The sequence below is a fragment of the Theropithecus gelada genome, chromosome X (genome assembly GCF_003255815.1).
Source record: "Theropithecus gelada isolate Dixy chromosome X, Tgel_1.0, whole genome shotgun sequence".
NCBI lineage: Eukaryota > Metazoa > Chordata > Mammalia > Primates > Cercopithecidae > Theropithecus > Theropithecus gelada.
Genome location: NC_037689.1, coordinates 82,706,696 through 82,722,417, shown reverse-complemented (window position 1 = coordinate 82,722,417; position 15,722 = coordinate 82,706,696). Strand labels below are relative to the sequence as shown.

At 45.3% G+C, this 15,722-nt stretch overlaps 1 protein-coding gene across 5 annotated transcripts in view; it reads left to right on the top strand.

The window, feature by feature from the left end:
- Positions 1-15,722, top strand: part of TAF1 (TATA-box binding protein associated factor 1) — a 178,546-nt gene that overhangs the window by 18,623 nt on the left and 144,201 nt on the right. For all 5 annotated transcript variants that reach the window (XR_003117427.1, XM_025372457.1, XM_025372456.1 and 2 more), the window contains exons 15-24: positions 2,144-2,344; positions 3,110-3,251; positions 3,611-3,741; positions 4,453-4,533; positions 7,430-7,579; positions 7,736-7,855; positions 8,176-8,351; positions 8,941-9,119; positions 12,046-12,259; positions 13,572-13,737. Coding sequence is in view for 4 of the 5 variants with exons in the window: in XM_025372457.1 (XP_025228242.1) it covers positions 2,144-2,344; positions 3,110-3,251; positions 3,611-3,741; positions 4,453-4,533; positions 7,430-7,579; positions 7,736-7,855; positions 8,176-8,351; positions 8,941-9,119; positions 12,046-12,259; positions 13,572-13,737 (1,560 nt within the window). In the remaining variant the exon portion in view is untranslated. The remainder of the gene's footprint in view (positions 1-2,143; positions 2,345-3,109; positions 3,252-3,610; positions 3,742-4,452; positions 4,534-7,429; positions 7,580-7,735; positions 7,856-8,175; positions 8,352-8,940; positions 9,120-12,045; positions 12,260-13,571; positions 13,738-15,722) is intronic.

Below are 15,722 nucleotides of genomic sequence, written 5' to 3'. Positions count from 1 at the left end.
TTTTTAGTATCATCTTTGTATTGTTCTTCTCCTTTCCCTGAAACTTTCTGTTGAGGTTTTCTACCAGTTCAGCCTCTTCTTTTGTGTTTACTTTTGTAGTCTCTTAAAGATCTTTTTTTTTTTTTTTGAGACGGAGTCTTGCTCAGTCGCCCAGGCTGGAGTGCAGTGGCGTGGTCTTGGCTCACTGCAAGCTCCGCCTCCCGGGTTCACGTCGTTCTCCTGCCTCAGCCTCCCAAGTAGCTGGGACTACAGGCGCCCACCACCACGCCCGGCTAATTTTTTGCATTTTTAGTAGAGACGGGGTTTCACAGTGTTAACTAGGATGGTCTCGATCTCCTGACCTTGTGATCCACCCGCCTCGGCCTCCCAAAGTGCTGGGATTACAGGCAGGAGCCACCGCGCCCGGCTCTTAAAGATCTTTTTCTGGCCGAGTGCAGTGGCTCACGCCTGTAATCCCAGCACTTTGGGAGGCCGAGGTGGGCGAATTACCTGAGGTCAGGAGTTCGAGACCAGTCTGACCAACATGGAGAAACTCTGTTTCTACTAAAAATACAAAATTAATCGGGTGTGGTGGCACATGCCTGTAATCCCAGCTACTTGGCAGGCTGAGGCAGGAGGATCACTTGAACCCAGGAGGCGGAGGTTGCGGTGAGCCGAGATCGCGCCATTGCACTCCAGCCTGGGCAACAAGAGCGAAACTCCATCTCAAAAAAAAAAAAAAGATCTTTTTCTGTATTCTGTAATTCTTTTTCTGCCTGTATTTCACATTTAGAATTTTCTTTCCACACTCAGTGATGTTCTTCCCTCTTTCTGTCTACTCTTCTGATTTTCGGCGAAGGCTTTCCTTAGTCTCAGGCTTCTTATGACAGTTGATCCCTATCTTGCCTCTACTTAAACTGGCTTAGATGTTTCTGTTCAGCTGTCCTCTGCCCTACTGTCTTGTGTTTTCCTTTTTTTTTTCCAGCCTGTTCTGTCTAGCACTCTTTATACCTCATTGGTTGTTTTATGATTTGTTTGTTTGGAGACAGGGTCTGGCTCTGTCACCCAGGCTGGAGTGCAGTGGCACGATCTTGGCTCACTACAACTTCTGCCTCCTGGGCTCAAGCCATCCTCCCACCTCAGCTTCCCAAGTAGATGGGACAACAGGTGCATGCCACCACATCCAGCTAATTATTGTATTTTCTGTAGAAATGGGATTTTGTCATGTTGCCCAGGCTGGTCTTGAACTCCTGAGGTCAAGTGATCTACCCGCTTCGGCCTCCCATAGTGCTGGGATTACAGGCGTGAGCCACCGTGCCCAGCGTTGTTTTATTTTTTAATTAGTTCACTAATTTATCCAACAAATGTTGCTCTCACCTGTTGTGTGTCGGGCTACACTGTGGTCTAGAGTAGTAGTGTAATACTTGGTACATTATTAAGTGATTTTCTTTTTTTTTTTTTTTTTTGAGACGGAGTCTCGCTGTGTCGCCCAGGCTGGAGTGCAGTGGCGCGATCTCGGCTCACTGCAAGCTCCGCCTCCCGGGTTCACGCCATTCTCCCGCCTCAGCCTCCGAGTAGCTGGGACTACAGGCGCCCGCCACCACGCCCGGCTAGTTTTTTTTTTGTATTTTTAGTAGAGACGGGGTTTCACCGCGTTAGCCAGGATGGTCTCGATCTCCTGACCTCGTGATCCACCCGCCTCGGCCTCCCAAAGTGCTGGGACTACAGGCTTGAGCCACCGCGCCCGGCCTAAGTGATTTTCATATGTAATCTTCGTAGCAGTCCTGTGAGGTATAGGCATTTTTAAGTACCTCTGTTTTGTAGATGAGGAAAACTAAGCTTAGATATGTTAAATAGCTTAAATAGACTTGTTAAAAAGCTTAAATAGACATGTTAAATAATATAGGTAATGGCAGAGCTAGCATCATCTGAATTCACTTCCTGTATTTTCTCCCCTACTGACTCTGAAAGGTAGATAGATAGTGGATGAAAAATTGTTTAATCACATTTGATAATCCATATTTTAATTTATTTGTATTACTGGATAGACTTTAGATGGCATAATGAAGATGGAGAGCAATAAGCTTGATTTTTCTTTCTCAGCAGTTGACTGAATTTCCTGGGGCTACTCTGTACATAATTTTTGTGTTTTTACTTTTGTTAGGCATTTGAGAACAACCTTTTTCGTGCTCCAATTTATCTTCATAAGATGCCAGAAACTGATTTCCTGATCATTCGGACAAGACAGGGATACTATATTCGGGAATTAGTGGATATTTTTGTGGTTGGCCAGCAGTGTCCCTTGTTTGAAGTTCCTGGGCCTAACTCCAAAAGGGCCAATACACATATTCGAGACTTTCTACAGGTAAGAATGGGAGGATAGGGAGGGGGTTGGGTTGTATATAGAAAGGGTATGTTGGGGCTGGGCACCGTCGCTCACGGCTGTAATCTCAGCACTTTGGGAGGCCGAGGCGAATGGATCACTTGAGGTCAGGAGTTGGAGACCAACCTGACCAACATGGTGAAACCCTATCTCTTCTAAAAATACAAAAATTAGCCGGGCGCGGTGACTCACACCTGTAATCCCAGCACTTTGGGAGGCCAAGGCGGGCAGATCACCTGAGGTTGGGAGTCTGAGACCAGCCTGACCAACATGGAGAAACCCCATCTCTACTAAAAATAGAAAATTAGCCAGGTGTGGTGGCACATGCCTATAATCCCAGCTACTCGGGACGCTGAGGCAGGAGAATCGCTTGAACCCAGGAGGCGGAGGTTGCAGTGAGCCGAGATCGCAGCATTGCACTCCAGCCTGGGCAACAAGAGTGAAACAGTCTCCAAAAAAAAAAAAAAAAAATTTAGCTGGGGCGTGGTGGTGTACACCTATGGTCCCAGCTACTCTGGAGGCTGAGGCAGGAAAATCACTGGAGCCTGGGAGGCAGAGGTTGCAGTGAGCACTGCACTCCACTCTGGGTGACAGAGTGAGTCTGCGTCTCAGAAAAAGTGGGGTGTGTGGCTTTGGGAGCGCATCAGGAAAGATGAAAATACATTAGAGCTTAGCAAGGGAAGAGGCCCTAGTGAGGACTTTCATCCTTTTCTTTGCCAACTAAAATACACTTGGTTTGTTGGGCAGGTTTTTATTTACCGCCTTTTCTGGAAAAGTAAAGATCGGCCACGGAGGATACGAATGGAAGATATAAAAAAAGCCTTTCCTTCCCATTCAGAAAGCAGCATCCGGAAGAGGCTAAAGCTCTGCGCTGACTTCAAACGCACAGGTCATCCGTTGTGACTAGTTATTTGACTGCCTTTTTCCAAGAAAAGAATTTTGATGGCTTTGAGTTAAAGGATAAGCATATAGTTAATAAAATAGAAATTGATGACCGTTGAAAGGCGGTAGCAGATCTTCTAACGCTCTGGTTGCTTTTTTGAATTTGGCTGCCAGGAAGTTTAATGTGATTGTTGGATATCTTCTATGAGTTGTAGGAAACTTAGCAGCTGGGGTTTTCTTGGCCAGTCATACCAACTGTGGCTAGGCCTGTTACAGTTTTGGTTTACTGTCCCTGTTGCTGTCAATAAATATCAGGGCCTTTGGAATTCAGAATGGTCTCATTCTCTATGTGTATGTCTTTTCCAGGGATGGATTCAAACTGGTGGGTGCTTAAGTCTGATTTTCGTTTACCAACGGAAGAAGAGATCAGAGCTATGGTGTCACCAGAGCAGTGCTGTGCTTATTATAGCATGATAGCTGCAGAGCAACGACTGAAGGTGAACACCTTCCTCTCAGACACCACTTATGCCTGTGGTTTTTTTTTTTCCTCCCCCCCAGAGAGATGAGAGAGAAGACTCTCTCTCTCGCTGGCTTAGGGAGGATGGTTACTAGATTATTACCAATTACTAAAAAGTTGAATTTGTGTAAATTACTTCCTATGTACATGAGTTCTGGAGAAAAACTGCAGTGTAGCTGAATATCAGTGGGAAGGCATAACCAGGAACTTTGGGCATATTGTTTTGCTTTGAAAATGGTGACTGGGTGACTTTAATCTCTTCTTTGCAAGATAAGCATATAAGCAGGAAAGTACTTGTCAGCCTCTCGGGTAGGCAGAGATGATGATGGTGCTGAATGTGTGGTTTAGAGAAGCACAGAATTCTTATAAGGCCGAAAGAGAAAAGGTCCAGCTGGGGTTGGACAGCACAGCTCTGTCCCACTGAGTTAATGAGTCTCAGTTATTGAGCATCTCTGTTCAGCTTGCTTATGGGCTGTAACTATCTGTACATCAGCTAGTAAGCTCTTTGGCATGTGGTAATGTATCTTCTCATAGCTTAAGGATGTACCATGGTGCTAGATATAGTGAAGACTTTATGGAATCCATCTATGCAAAATAGGCTTTGGTATTCTGTACTTGTATTCAGTAAAAAAAAACTTGTGCTTTGTGTTTTTTAACTGACTGATTTATGCATGGATCTGTCCTCTTCCAGGATGCTGGCTATGGTGAGAAATCCTTTTTTGCTCCAGAAGAAGAAAATGAGGAAGATTTCCAGATGAAAATTGATGATGAAGTAAGGCTTTATACTAGTTTGTATTAGTCATTAATACATTTCATTTATCCTTTTAAAAGAGACAGCTTTATTGAGATAAAATTAACATACAATAAACTGTACACATTTAAAGTATACTATTTCATGTTCTTGCTTTATTCATGCCAGAAAAAATGATGTGATATATCAAATACTGTACTTTATATGATATGGTTTTTTTCTTTTTTTTTTTTTTTTTTTGACAGAGTCTTGCTCTGTTGCCCAGGCTGGAGTGCAGTGGTGGCGGGTCCTCGACTCACTGCAACCTTCACCTCCCGGGTTCCCGCGATTCTTGCGATTCTCCTGCCTCAGCCTCTCAAGTAGCTGAAATTACAGTTGCATGCCATCATGCCCAGCTAGTTTTTTGTATTTTTAGTAGAGACGGGGTTCCACCATGTTGACCAGACTGGTCTCGAACTCCTGACCTTAAGTGATCCTCGTGCCTTGGCCTCCCAAAAGTGCTGGGATTACAGGCATGAGCCACTGCGCCTGGCAGGATTTTCATTTCTTCTAGAAAAAAGACTGACCTGATTTATAAGACTCCACATGATTTTGACCTTGCATATTAATCTGACCTCCTTTCATCTATTGTCACTGCCTGTCTTATATTCTAAGCTCCAACCATACCAAAGTTCATTCAGTTTCCTAAATTTCTCTCCCCTTCCAGAATTTTGCAACTGTTATGTCTTCTGTGGAGATATTTTTTCTCCACTCTGCCATTTGACTCTCATCTACAAGTTATTTTCTCTGGGAAGCTTTCCTGGACTTTTCCCCTCATTCCACCCTAAGTTTCGATTGGATGATAATTCTCCTTTCATTATGTACATATAGTACCCCTTTACTTTTTTTTTCCCCAAGACAGGGTCTTGCTCTGTTGCCCAGGCTGTACTGTGGTGAGATCACAGCTCACTGTAGCCTTGAACTCCTGGGCTCAAGCAGTCCTTCTACCTCAGCCTCCCGAGTAGCTGGGACAACAAGCACACACCACAATACCCAGCTAATAGTTTAAATTTTTTGTAGAAATGGGGTCTCACGGCCGGGCACGGTGGCTCATGCCTGTAATCCCAGCACTTTGGGAGGCCAAGGCAGGTGGATCACCTGAGGTCAGGAGTTCAAGACCAGCCTGGCCAACATGGTGAGACCCTGTCTCTACTAAAAATACAAAATTAGCTGGGCGTGGTGGCGCATGCCTGTAATCCCAGCTACTTGGGAGGCTGAGGCAGGAGAATCACTTGAACCTGGGAAGTGGAGGTTGCAGGGAGCCGAGACCATGCCATTGTACTCCAGCCTGGACTAAAAGAACGAATCTCCGTCTCAAAAAAAAAAAAAAAAAAAGAAAGAAAGAAATGGGGTCTTACTGTGTTACCCATGCTGATCTTGAACTCCTGGGCTCAAACAGTTAATCCTGCCTTGGTCTTCTAAACTGTTGGGATTATAGGCATGAACCACTGTGCCTGGCCTCCTTTACTTTCTTACCATGGTACTGATCACAATATTACTGAACTTGGTTGGCTGTTTTTCCCTCACTGACTTGAGGTTCATGAAAAAGTAGCATGGAGTAGTGTGTAGTTGGTATTCAGTAAATATTCGTTAAATGAATTAAGTGATTATAAAATGAAGCAGAAAATGAGGCCACAGAGAGTGAGTAAAGAATCGTTGTACTATTTTGAGGTTGGAATGAAAAATGAGTGAAATTAAGAATTCTATTGAGGCCAGGTGCAGTGGCTCAGGCCTGTAATCCTAGCACCTTGGGAGGCCAAGGTGGGAGGATTGCTTGAGGCCAAGGGTTCAAGACCAACCTGGCCAACATAGTGAGACCCTATCTCTAAAAAAGAAAAACAATTTTTTTTAATTAAAAAGAAAAGAAGAATTCTGTTGAATGGCTTTTAATATTGTATCTTAGAGAATTGGCCATTTTCTTGCTAATCGTATATACTCTTTTTTTTTTTTTTGAGACAGAGTCTCACTCTGTCGCCCAGGCTGGAGTGCATTGGTGTAGTCTCTGCTCACTGCAACCTCTGCCTGCTGGGTTCAATCTATTCTCGTGTCTCAGCCTTCTGAGTAGCTGGGACAATAGGTGTGCGCCACCACATCTGGCTAATTTTTGTATTTTTAGTAGAGATGGGATTTCACCATGTTGGCCAGGCTGGTCTTGAACTCCTGGCCTCAAGAGATCTGCCCGCCTCGGCCTCCCAGAGTGTTGGGATTACAGGTGTGAGCCCCCGCACCTGGCCTTATGTGTACTCCTGACTGGTCTGTGTGGGCAGGCACATTCACCCCTTGGCTTAATTCTTTAAGAATTTTGCAGGGGTTGGTAAACACTATTCAGGGTCGCAGGAGAGGACAGACCTTTTTGACCAAACCAGTGGCAGAAATAGAATGGACTTTGGTTCAGTGTCACTGGAATAGGGGGCCAGTGCTTTGAATGCAAGCATATCGACTATTTCGAGAAAATAGGTTTCATTCTAAAACAGCTATTTGAGCAGTTGGACAATCAAATGTAGTCATTAGTCTAATTTTGAGCATCATGAGGATGAGGGAAACACTGTCTTTAAGAATGCTTATTGAAGCCCAAGGGATAAGGGGCTGAAGGGATACCACTGTTCTTTATTTTTCTCCTTATCCTGGCTGAGCTCTTGACCTCTATTTAATATCATGTTGTAAGTATTGTACCATAGGATAGAAGAGAACTGAGTACTAGGTAGCTATATTTAACTGTTGATTTTTGTGGACAGTTAAGAAAGCACGAACCCACAAAAATTAAACATTAGAAAAAAAAGAACGTGAAATGGTTTGTAATTATTCTACTCTTGTGGATATTGGCTAGACATAGAACAAATGTTTCCTACTGCCCTGAGAATCTTCTTCTTTATCTCAGGTTCGCACTGCTCCTTGGAACACCACAAGGGCCTTCATTGCTGCCATGAAGGGCAAGTGTCTCCTAGAGGTGACTGGGGTGGCAGATCCCACAGGGTGTGGTGAAGGATTCTCCTATGTGAAGATTCCAAACAAACCAACACAGCAGAAGGTGGGATTGTGTTTATTTCTAGAATGAGAAAGTCAGGGGAGAAAGAAATGGGTGAGTGGAGGACTTGGAATGTAGTTAAGTTAGCAGAATGACTTAGATTCCTACTTACAAGGAATTCAGGTTTTTAGGATTCTCACTTTTTTTGGTTTGAGGTAGGATGATAAAGAACCGCAGCCAGTGAAGAAGACAGTGACAGGAACAGATGCAGACCTTCGTCGCCTTTCCCTGAAAAATGCCAAGCAACTTCTTCGTAAATTTGGTGTGCCTGAGGAAGAGGTGAGTGTGGAAGTGGAAAACTTAGAGGATACTAGGGGCTTTGTATAGAGAGAGAATTGCTAGGAGGCAGATGTATAGAACTATCTGGGTAACTTTGTATTGTAGGGTATAGTAGGATATAGTAAGCTAGGTCTTAGATATTGTTTCAGGAGTTATCTTTCTATGTAATCTGCTTTGGGATGATTTTTCTTTTTTCGTCTAACTAATTGTGTACATTGGCTTGTCCTTTGAAATCCCTGAATGATTTTTGTGTGTATATATGTGTGTGTGTGTGTGTGTGTGTGTGTGTATGTATATGTATGTGGCTATTTGTCTTGCAGATTAAAAAGTTGTCCCGCTGGGAAGTGATTGATGTGGTGCGCACAATGTCAACAGAACAGGCTCGTTCTGGAGAGGGGCCCATGAGTAAATTTGCCCGCGGGTCAAGGTTTTCTGTGGCTGAGCATCAAGAGCGTTACAAAGAGGAATGTCAGCGCATCTTTGACCTACAGAACAAGTGGGTCGTTTTAGTGCTGCAGAAAATCCAAGCTGGAAAGGGGAGGAGTTCCAGGCACTATTTCATAATAAAGAGGAGGTCACCTAAAAGTTTGACTACCTAGGTAGTCAGATATCCGACGTGTCAGGGTAGTATCTGTTTGTAATACCACCACCAGAGTACCTATTTCCTTCAACCCAACTTGGCAAAATTTTTGAATGGAAAGAGATGCTAGTCTTGTGTTCTAGGTTCCATGAGAACTCTTATGGCCTACTTGGGCCTAACAAACAGCACAATGGTAGCAGGTGACAGGTGGGGTTTTTTTCTAAAGGTTTAGTTGTGAGAGGACGTTAATACACCGCTAAAAATGACCAGTGTGCTTATTTATTTATCAGATTGTCTCCAGGAATTCTGAAAGAGTTACTACAGTTTTTCAAACTTGTCTTGTTGACCAAATGTGTCGGAAAACTTTGTAAAGCTTTTCTGTTAGGGGCCCCATGTCTTAGTGGATTTTGAGTATGCCTTTTTAAGGTTGATTTCCCAATTTTTTACTTTTGCCTGCAACCATATTTCTTTAGCTCTTTCTGCACATTGCTTTTTCTCTTTTTAGGGTTCTGTCATCAACTGAAGTTTTATCAACTGACACAGACAGCAGCTCAGCTGAAGATAGTGACTTCGAAGAAATGGGAAAGAACATTGAGAACATGTTGCAGAACAAGAAAACCAGCTCTCAGCTGTCACGTGAACGGGAGGAGCAGGAGCGGAAGGAACTACAGCGAATGCTACTGGGTGAGGATAGTGGCTTCACAGACAGATAAAAAAGAGGATTTAAAAAGGAGCCTAAATAACCGCAGACTATAATTGAGGGAGATCTGGAGGCAGAAGATGTAGAGGATGCATGTAGAAAAGTCTGTGAATGAAGTAGAAAGCTTTTCACAATCTGGACTCTAGGATTGTCTGTGGAGGACAAATTTCAGAGATGATGCCACTCCACTACTGCCTATGTCTGTATCAGGTGCCTGGCCAAGCCTGGGCTATCAGTGCTGTACTTCAAATGAGCTTTTTGTGCATTTATCCTAGAGGGTGAGAGTTTTTAATACAGAATTTGTAAATGAATTTAGGCAGTTATCTTTGAAACTTCTGAAATTACGTGTAAAATATGCATATGTGCATTTTATTATTTTTTTGTTTTAGAGACAGGGTTTCATTCTGCCACCCAGGCTGGAGTGCACTGGTACAATCTTAGCTTACTGCAGCCCCCGCCTCCCAGGCTCAAACGATCCTCCTGCCTCAGCCTCCTGAGTAGCTGGGACTATAGGTGCATACCACCATGCCTGGCTAATTTTTGTATTTTTTGTAGAAACGGGATTTCACCATGTTGCCCAGGATGGTCTCGAACTCTTGAGCTCAAAGTGATCCGCCTGCCTCAGCCTCCCAAAGTGTTGGCATTAAAGGCATGAGCCACCGCGCCTGGCCTTAAATGTGCATTTTCTGAGAACATCCATGGCTTTCAGAAGACCCTCAGAAGGAGTCTTAGACCCTGAAAAGAGTTTTAAAATTGTAGAAATTGAGGGTAGGAATAATAAAGACCTGAATTGAGTTGGGATATGGAGGGCATTAAGGATGAAAATCAGGACAACCTTAAGATTTCACTCTGAGATTACTAGAAAGATGTTGGTACCATTGATTAGAGTAGTGAATTTCAAGGTCTGACGTGGTGGCTCATGCCTGTAATCCCAGCACTTCGGGAGGTCAAAGTGAGAGGATCACATGAGCCCAGGAGTTTGAGACCAGCCTGGGCAACATGGTGAAACCCTGTTTCTACAGAAAATACAAAAATTAGATGTGGTGGCAGGCACCTATAATTCCAGCTACTCGGGAGGCTGAGGTGGGAGGATCACTTGAGCCTGGGAGGTAGAGGTTGCATTGAGTTGAGATTGCGCCACTGCACTCCAGCCTGGGTGACAGGGTGAGACTCTGTCTCAAAAGAAGTTAGGAAGGGAATGTGTAGTATGTGGAGTTTGAGGTCCCTTTGACACCCTTGAAGTATACGTGTCAAAGAGGCAGTTGAAAACTTGAATGTAGATATTGCAAGAGAGGATAAAGGCTGATGATGAAGATTTATATGACTTCTCAGTCACAGTAGTCTTCCCTTTGTTTCCTCTTTTCTGTGTAAGTTTTATGTAATTTCATTGTTTTGGGTGGTTTGTAAAAATGTGATATAGCCCTTCCACCAATGTGGTCTTCTATATTTTCTAGTGTAGTCCTGAAACACAGTATCTATATCATTTGGGAATTAGAAGTGTGGAATCTCAGGCCTCACTCCACATCTACTAAATTAGAACCTACATTTGTGGCTGGGTGCGGTGGCTCACGCCTGTAATCCCAGCACTTTGGGAGGCCAAGGTGGGCGGGTCACCTGAGGTCAGGAGTTTAAGACCAGCCTGGCCAACATGGTGAAGCCCCATCTCTACAAAAATTAGTCGGGCATGATGGTGGGTGCCTGCTACTTGGAGACTGAGGCAGGAGAATCGCTCGAACCTGGGAGGCAGAGGTTGCAGTGAGCTGAGAGTGCACCATTGAACTCTACCCTGGGCGACAGAGTAAAACTCTTGCCTCAAAAAAAACCAAAAAAATTCTACATTTGAACAGGATCCCCAGGTGATTCCTATTCATATTAATGTTTGAGAAGCATATGTTAGGCTTTAAGACTCGGAACTTGTTTTTGTAGTGCCATTTTTCCCCCTGAGTTGCGTGCTTGGGCACTTTTTTTTTTGGAAACAGGGTCTCATTCTGTTGCCCAGGCTGGAGGGCAGTGGTGCAACCATGGCTTGTTTACTGCAGCCTCAACCTCCTGGGCTCAAGAACCTCAGCCTCCTGAGTAGCTGGGACCACAGGTGTGTACCACCATACCTGGCTAGTTAAAGGCATTTGTAAAGACAGTGTCTTCCTTTGTTGACCAGGCTGGTCTCAAACTCCTGGGCTCAAGCGATCCTCCCACCTTAGCCTCCCCAAATGCTGGGATTATAGGCATGAGCCACTGTACTCGGCCTTGCGTGCTTTTATTTGTAATGTGATCGTCACCCACTGCCTACCTGGCCTTTTCTCTTGCACTGTTGTTCAGAGGAATCTGATTCTCTATCTCCTATAGCAAACATGTAGTTCTTTGAGATTCTTTCAGAACTTTTTGTATTTATAAAAGTTGGGAAATTGGCCGGGCGTGTGGCTTAGGCCTGTAATCCCAGCATGTTGGGAGGCCAAGGCTGGCCTATCTCTTGAGCCCAGGAGTTAGAGGCCAGCCTGGGCAACATGACAAGACCCCGTCTCTATAAAAATTTAGCTGGGTGTGGTGGTACACACCTGTAGTCCCAGCTATTCAGTAGGCTGAGCTGGAAGGATGGATTGAGCCTGGGAGGTGGAGGTTGCAGTGAGCCGAGATTGCACCACTACTCTAGGCTGGGCAACAGAGCGAGAGAGATCCTGTCTAAAAAAAAAAAAAAAAAAAAAAAAAAGTGGGGAAATTGGCAGTGCCTAAAATGAGGTCAGGAAAGGACAAATCAGCATATTCTTGGGGATGATGATGACTTTGATGCTTTTTGTAGGACCATAGTTTTTTTGTGGCATGTTGAGTTTTGGTATCTCCACTCAACCCCAAGAAAATGATCATTTGGGAGATAAGGGGAACGTTTGGAAATCTTTTCTACTTACCTTGCAGCAGCAGGCTCAGCAGCATCAGGAAACAATCACAGAGATGATGACACAGCTTCCGTGACTAGCCTTAACTCTTCTGCCACTGGACGCTGTCTCAAGATTTATCGCACGTTTCGAGATGAAGAAGGGAAAGAGTATGTTCGCTGTGAGACAGTCAGAAAACCAGCTGTCATTGATGCCTATGTGCGCATACGGACTACAAAAGATGAGGAATTCATGTGAGTTTGATTTACCACTTCCTTTTTTTTCTTTGAGGACAGAGTCTTGCTCTGTGGCCCAGGCTGGAGTGCAGCGGCGTGATCTCGGCTCATTGCAACTTCCATCTTTCGGGTTCAAGTGATTCTCGTGCCTCAACTTCCAGAGTAGCTGGGATTGCAGACGTGCACCACCATGCCCAGCTAATTTTTTTTTTTTTTTTTGAGACGGAGTCTCACTGTGTCTCCCAGGCTGGAGTGCAGTGGCGCGATCTCGGCTCACTGCAAGCTCCGCCCCCCGGGTTCACGCCATTCTCCCGCCTCAGCCTCCCAAGCAGCTGGGACTACAGGCGCCCGCTACCGCGCCCGGCTAGTTTTTTTGTATTTTTAGTAGAGACGGGGTTTCACCATGTTAGCCAGGATAGATGCCCAGCTAATTTTTGTATTTTTAGTAGAGATGGGGTTTTGCCATGTTGGCCAGGCTGGTGTTGAACTCCTGGGCTCTAGCAATTTGCCTGCCTCAGCCTCTTAAAGTGCTGGGATTACAGGCATGAGCCACGGCGCCTGGCCTAATTCACCACTTTTGAGTGTGATAGGGAGAATAATAATGGTGGGAATAATAATGGTGATTGGGGTGGGTGCTTGAGTTTTAGTGACAGGGTTCTTCACAGTTATTTCTAGAACTCTGCTGTAATTGAGAACTATCTTGCCTTTAGATTGGGTTTGAATAGAGCCAAATTACAGGGAAAATTCTATTCAGTATTTGCCACAAGATGAAGGCATGTCTTGTTCCATTTCAGTCCTTTGCATTTTGATTGGTTGGTTTGCAAAAATCTTAAGAGATTACTGGCCGGGCGCTCATGCCTGTAATCCCAGCACTTGGGGAGGCCAAGGTGGGCGGATCACGAGGTCAGGAGTTCAAGACCAGCCTGACCAACATGGTGAAACCCCGTCTCTACTAAAAGTACAAAAATTAGCTGGATGTGGTGGCACGCACCTGTAATCCCAGCTACTCGTGAGGCTGAGGCAGGAGAATCACTTGAACCCGGGAGGCAGAGGTTGCAGTGAGCCAAGATCTTGCCACTGCACTCCAGCCTGGGCGACAGACGGAGACTCCGTCTCAAAAAAAAAACAATCTTAGAGATTACTCAGGACTTATTCTAAGAGAGTTACCTCTGCAAATGGAGGGCCGACTAGGGAGGGAGATGGGAATGGCATGTAGCCCCTTTTATATTAACCTGAATGGATTACTGTAGTCCTGAGATGTTAGCGATTACGATAGCCTTTTTGGTTAAGGTTTGCTTATGGTCCTTCCTCTGCTGCCCATATTGTTCAGTCGAAAATTTGCCCTTTTTGATGAACAACATCGGGAAGAGATGCGAAAAGAACGGCGGAGGATTCAAGAGCAACTGAGGCGGCTTAAGCGGAACCAGGAAAAGGAGAAGCTTAAGGGTCCTCCTGAGAAGAAGCCCAAGAAAATGAAGGAGCGTCCTGACCTAAAAGTAAGTATAATGTGGTATAATTACAGCTAATGGAGCAAAAGAAGAAAGTATACCTTTTCCTTTAGCTTTTGACATCCTCTTTTGATATCCTCCTTTACTGGGAATGAGGGAAGTATATTGTGGAAAGCTGGTTTGAATTGATGTGACTACTTGGGGGTGTTCTCAGTACTAATGTGGGTGATATTGACAATTCCACACCAAATCTGGTGCTGTTGTTCTCTCTCTCTTTTTTTTTTTAGACAGGGTCTGGCTCTGTTGCTCAGGCTGGAGCACTCTGGCACGATCTTGGCTCACTGCAGCCTCTGCCTCCTGGGCTCAAGCCATCCTCCTACCTCTGCCTCCCAAGTAGCTGGGACTACAGGCACATGTCACCACACCTGGATACTTTTTGTATATTTTGTAGAGATGGGGTTTTGCCATGTTGCCCAGGCTGGTCTCAAACTCCTGAGCTCAAGTGATCCTCCTACCTTGGCTTCCCAAAGTGCTGGGATTGCAGGCGTGAGCCACCATGCCTGGCTTGTCATTTATTCTTTTTTTTTTTTTTTTTTTTGAGACAGAGTCTCACTCTGTTGCCCAGGCTGGAGTGCAATGGCGCAATCTCAGCTCATTGCAACCTCTGCCTCCCGGGTTCAAGCGATTTTCCTGCCAGAACCTCTCGAACAGCTGGGATTACAGGTGTCTGCCACCATGCCTGGCTAATTTTTTGTATTTTTAGTAGAGACGAGGTTTCACCATGTTGGCCAGGCTGGTTTTGAACTCCTGACTTGGTGATCTACCTGCTTCCACCTCCCAAAGTGCTGGGATTACAGGTGTAAGCCACCACACCAGGCTTGTTATTTATTCTTTTGTTTTTTTTTGAGACAGAGTCTCACTCTGTTTCCCAGGCTGGAGTGCAATGGCGCAATCTCAGCTCATTGCAACTTCTGCCTCCTGGTAAGCAATTTTTGTGCCTCAGCCTCCCAAGTAGCTGTGCTACCAGGCATGTGCTACCATGCCCGGCTAATATTTGTTTTTTGAGACGGAGTTTTGCTCTGCCCAGGCTGGAGTGCAGTAGTGCCATCTCGGCTCACTGCAACCTCTGCCTTCCCATTAAGCAACTCTCCTGCCTCAGCCTCCCAAGTAGCTGGGATTACAGGCGCTCGCCACCACGCTCAGCTAATTTTTGTATTTTTTTTTTTTTTTTTTTGAGACGGAGTCTCGCTCTGTCGCCCAGGCTGGAGTGCAGTGGCCGGATCTCAGCTCACTGCAAGCTCCGCCTCCCGGGTTCACGCCATTCTCCTGCCTCAGCCTCCCGAGTAGCTGGGACTACAGGCGCCCGCCACCTCGCCCGGCTAGTTTTTTGTATTTTTTTTAGTAGAGACGGGGTTTCACCGTGTTAGCCAGGATGGTCTCGATCTCCCGACCTCGTGATCCGCCCGTCTCGGCCTCCCAAAGTGCTGGGATTACAGGCTTGAGCCACCGCGCCCGGCCTAATTTTTGTATTTTTAGTAGTGGCAGGGTTTCACCATGTTGGCCAGGTTGGACTTGAACTCCTGACCTCAGATGATCTGCCTACCTTGGCCTCCCAAAGTGCTGGGATTACAGGCATGAGCCACTGAGCCTGGCCTTATTCTTTATCTGAAATATTTTCTAGGAGTTGAGATAGGTTTGGTAGGGTTTTTTGTTTGTTTGTTTGTTTTAGAGACAGAGTCTCTGTTTATCGTTCAGGCTGGTGTGCAATGGTGTGATCTCCACTTAATGCAGCCTCCGCCTTCCGGGTTCAAGGGATTCTTGTGCCTCAGCCTCCCGAGTAGCTGGGATTACAGGTGTGCACCACCATGCCCCGCTAATTTTTTTGTATTTTTAGTGAAGACAGGGTTTTAATATGTTGGCCAGGCTGGTCTCGAACTCCTGGCTTCAAGTGATCCTCCCACCTTGGCCTCCCAAAGTTGTGGGATTACACGCATGAGCCACTGCTCTTGGCCCAAGTTTGGTAGGTTTTTTAA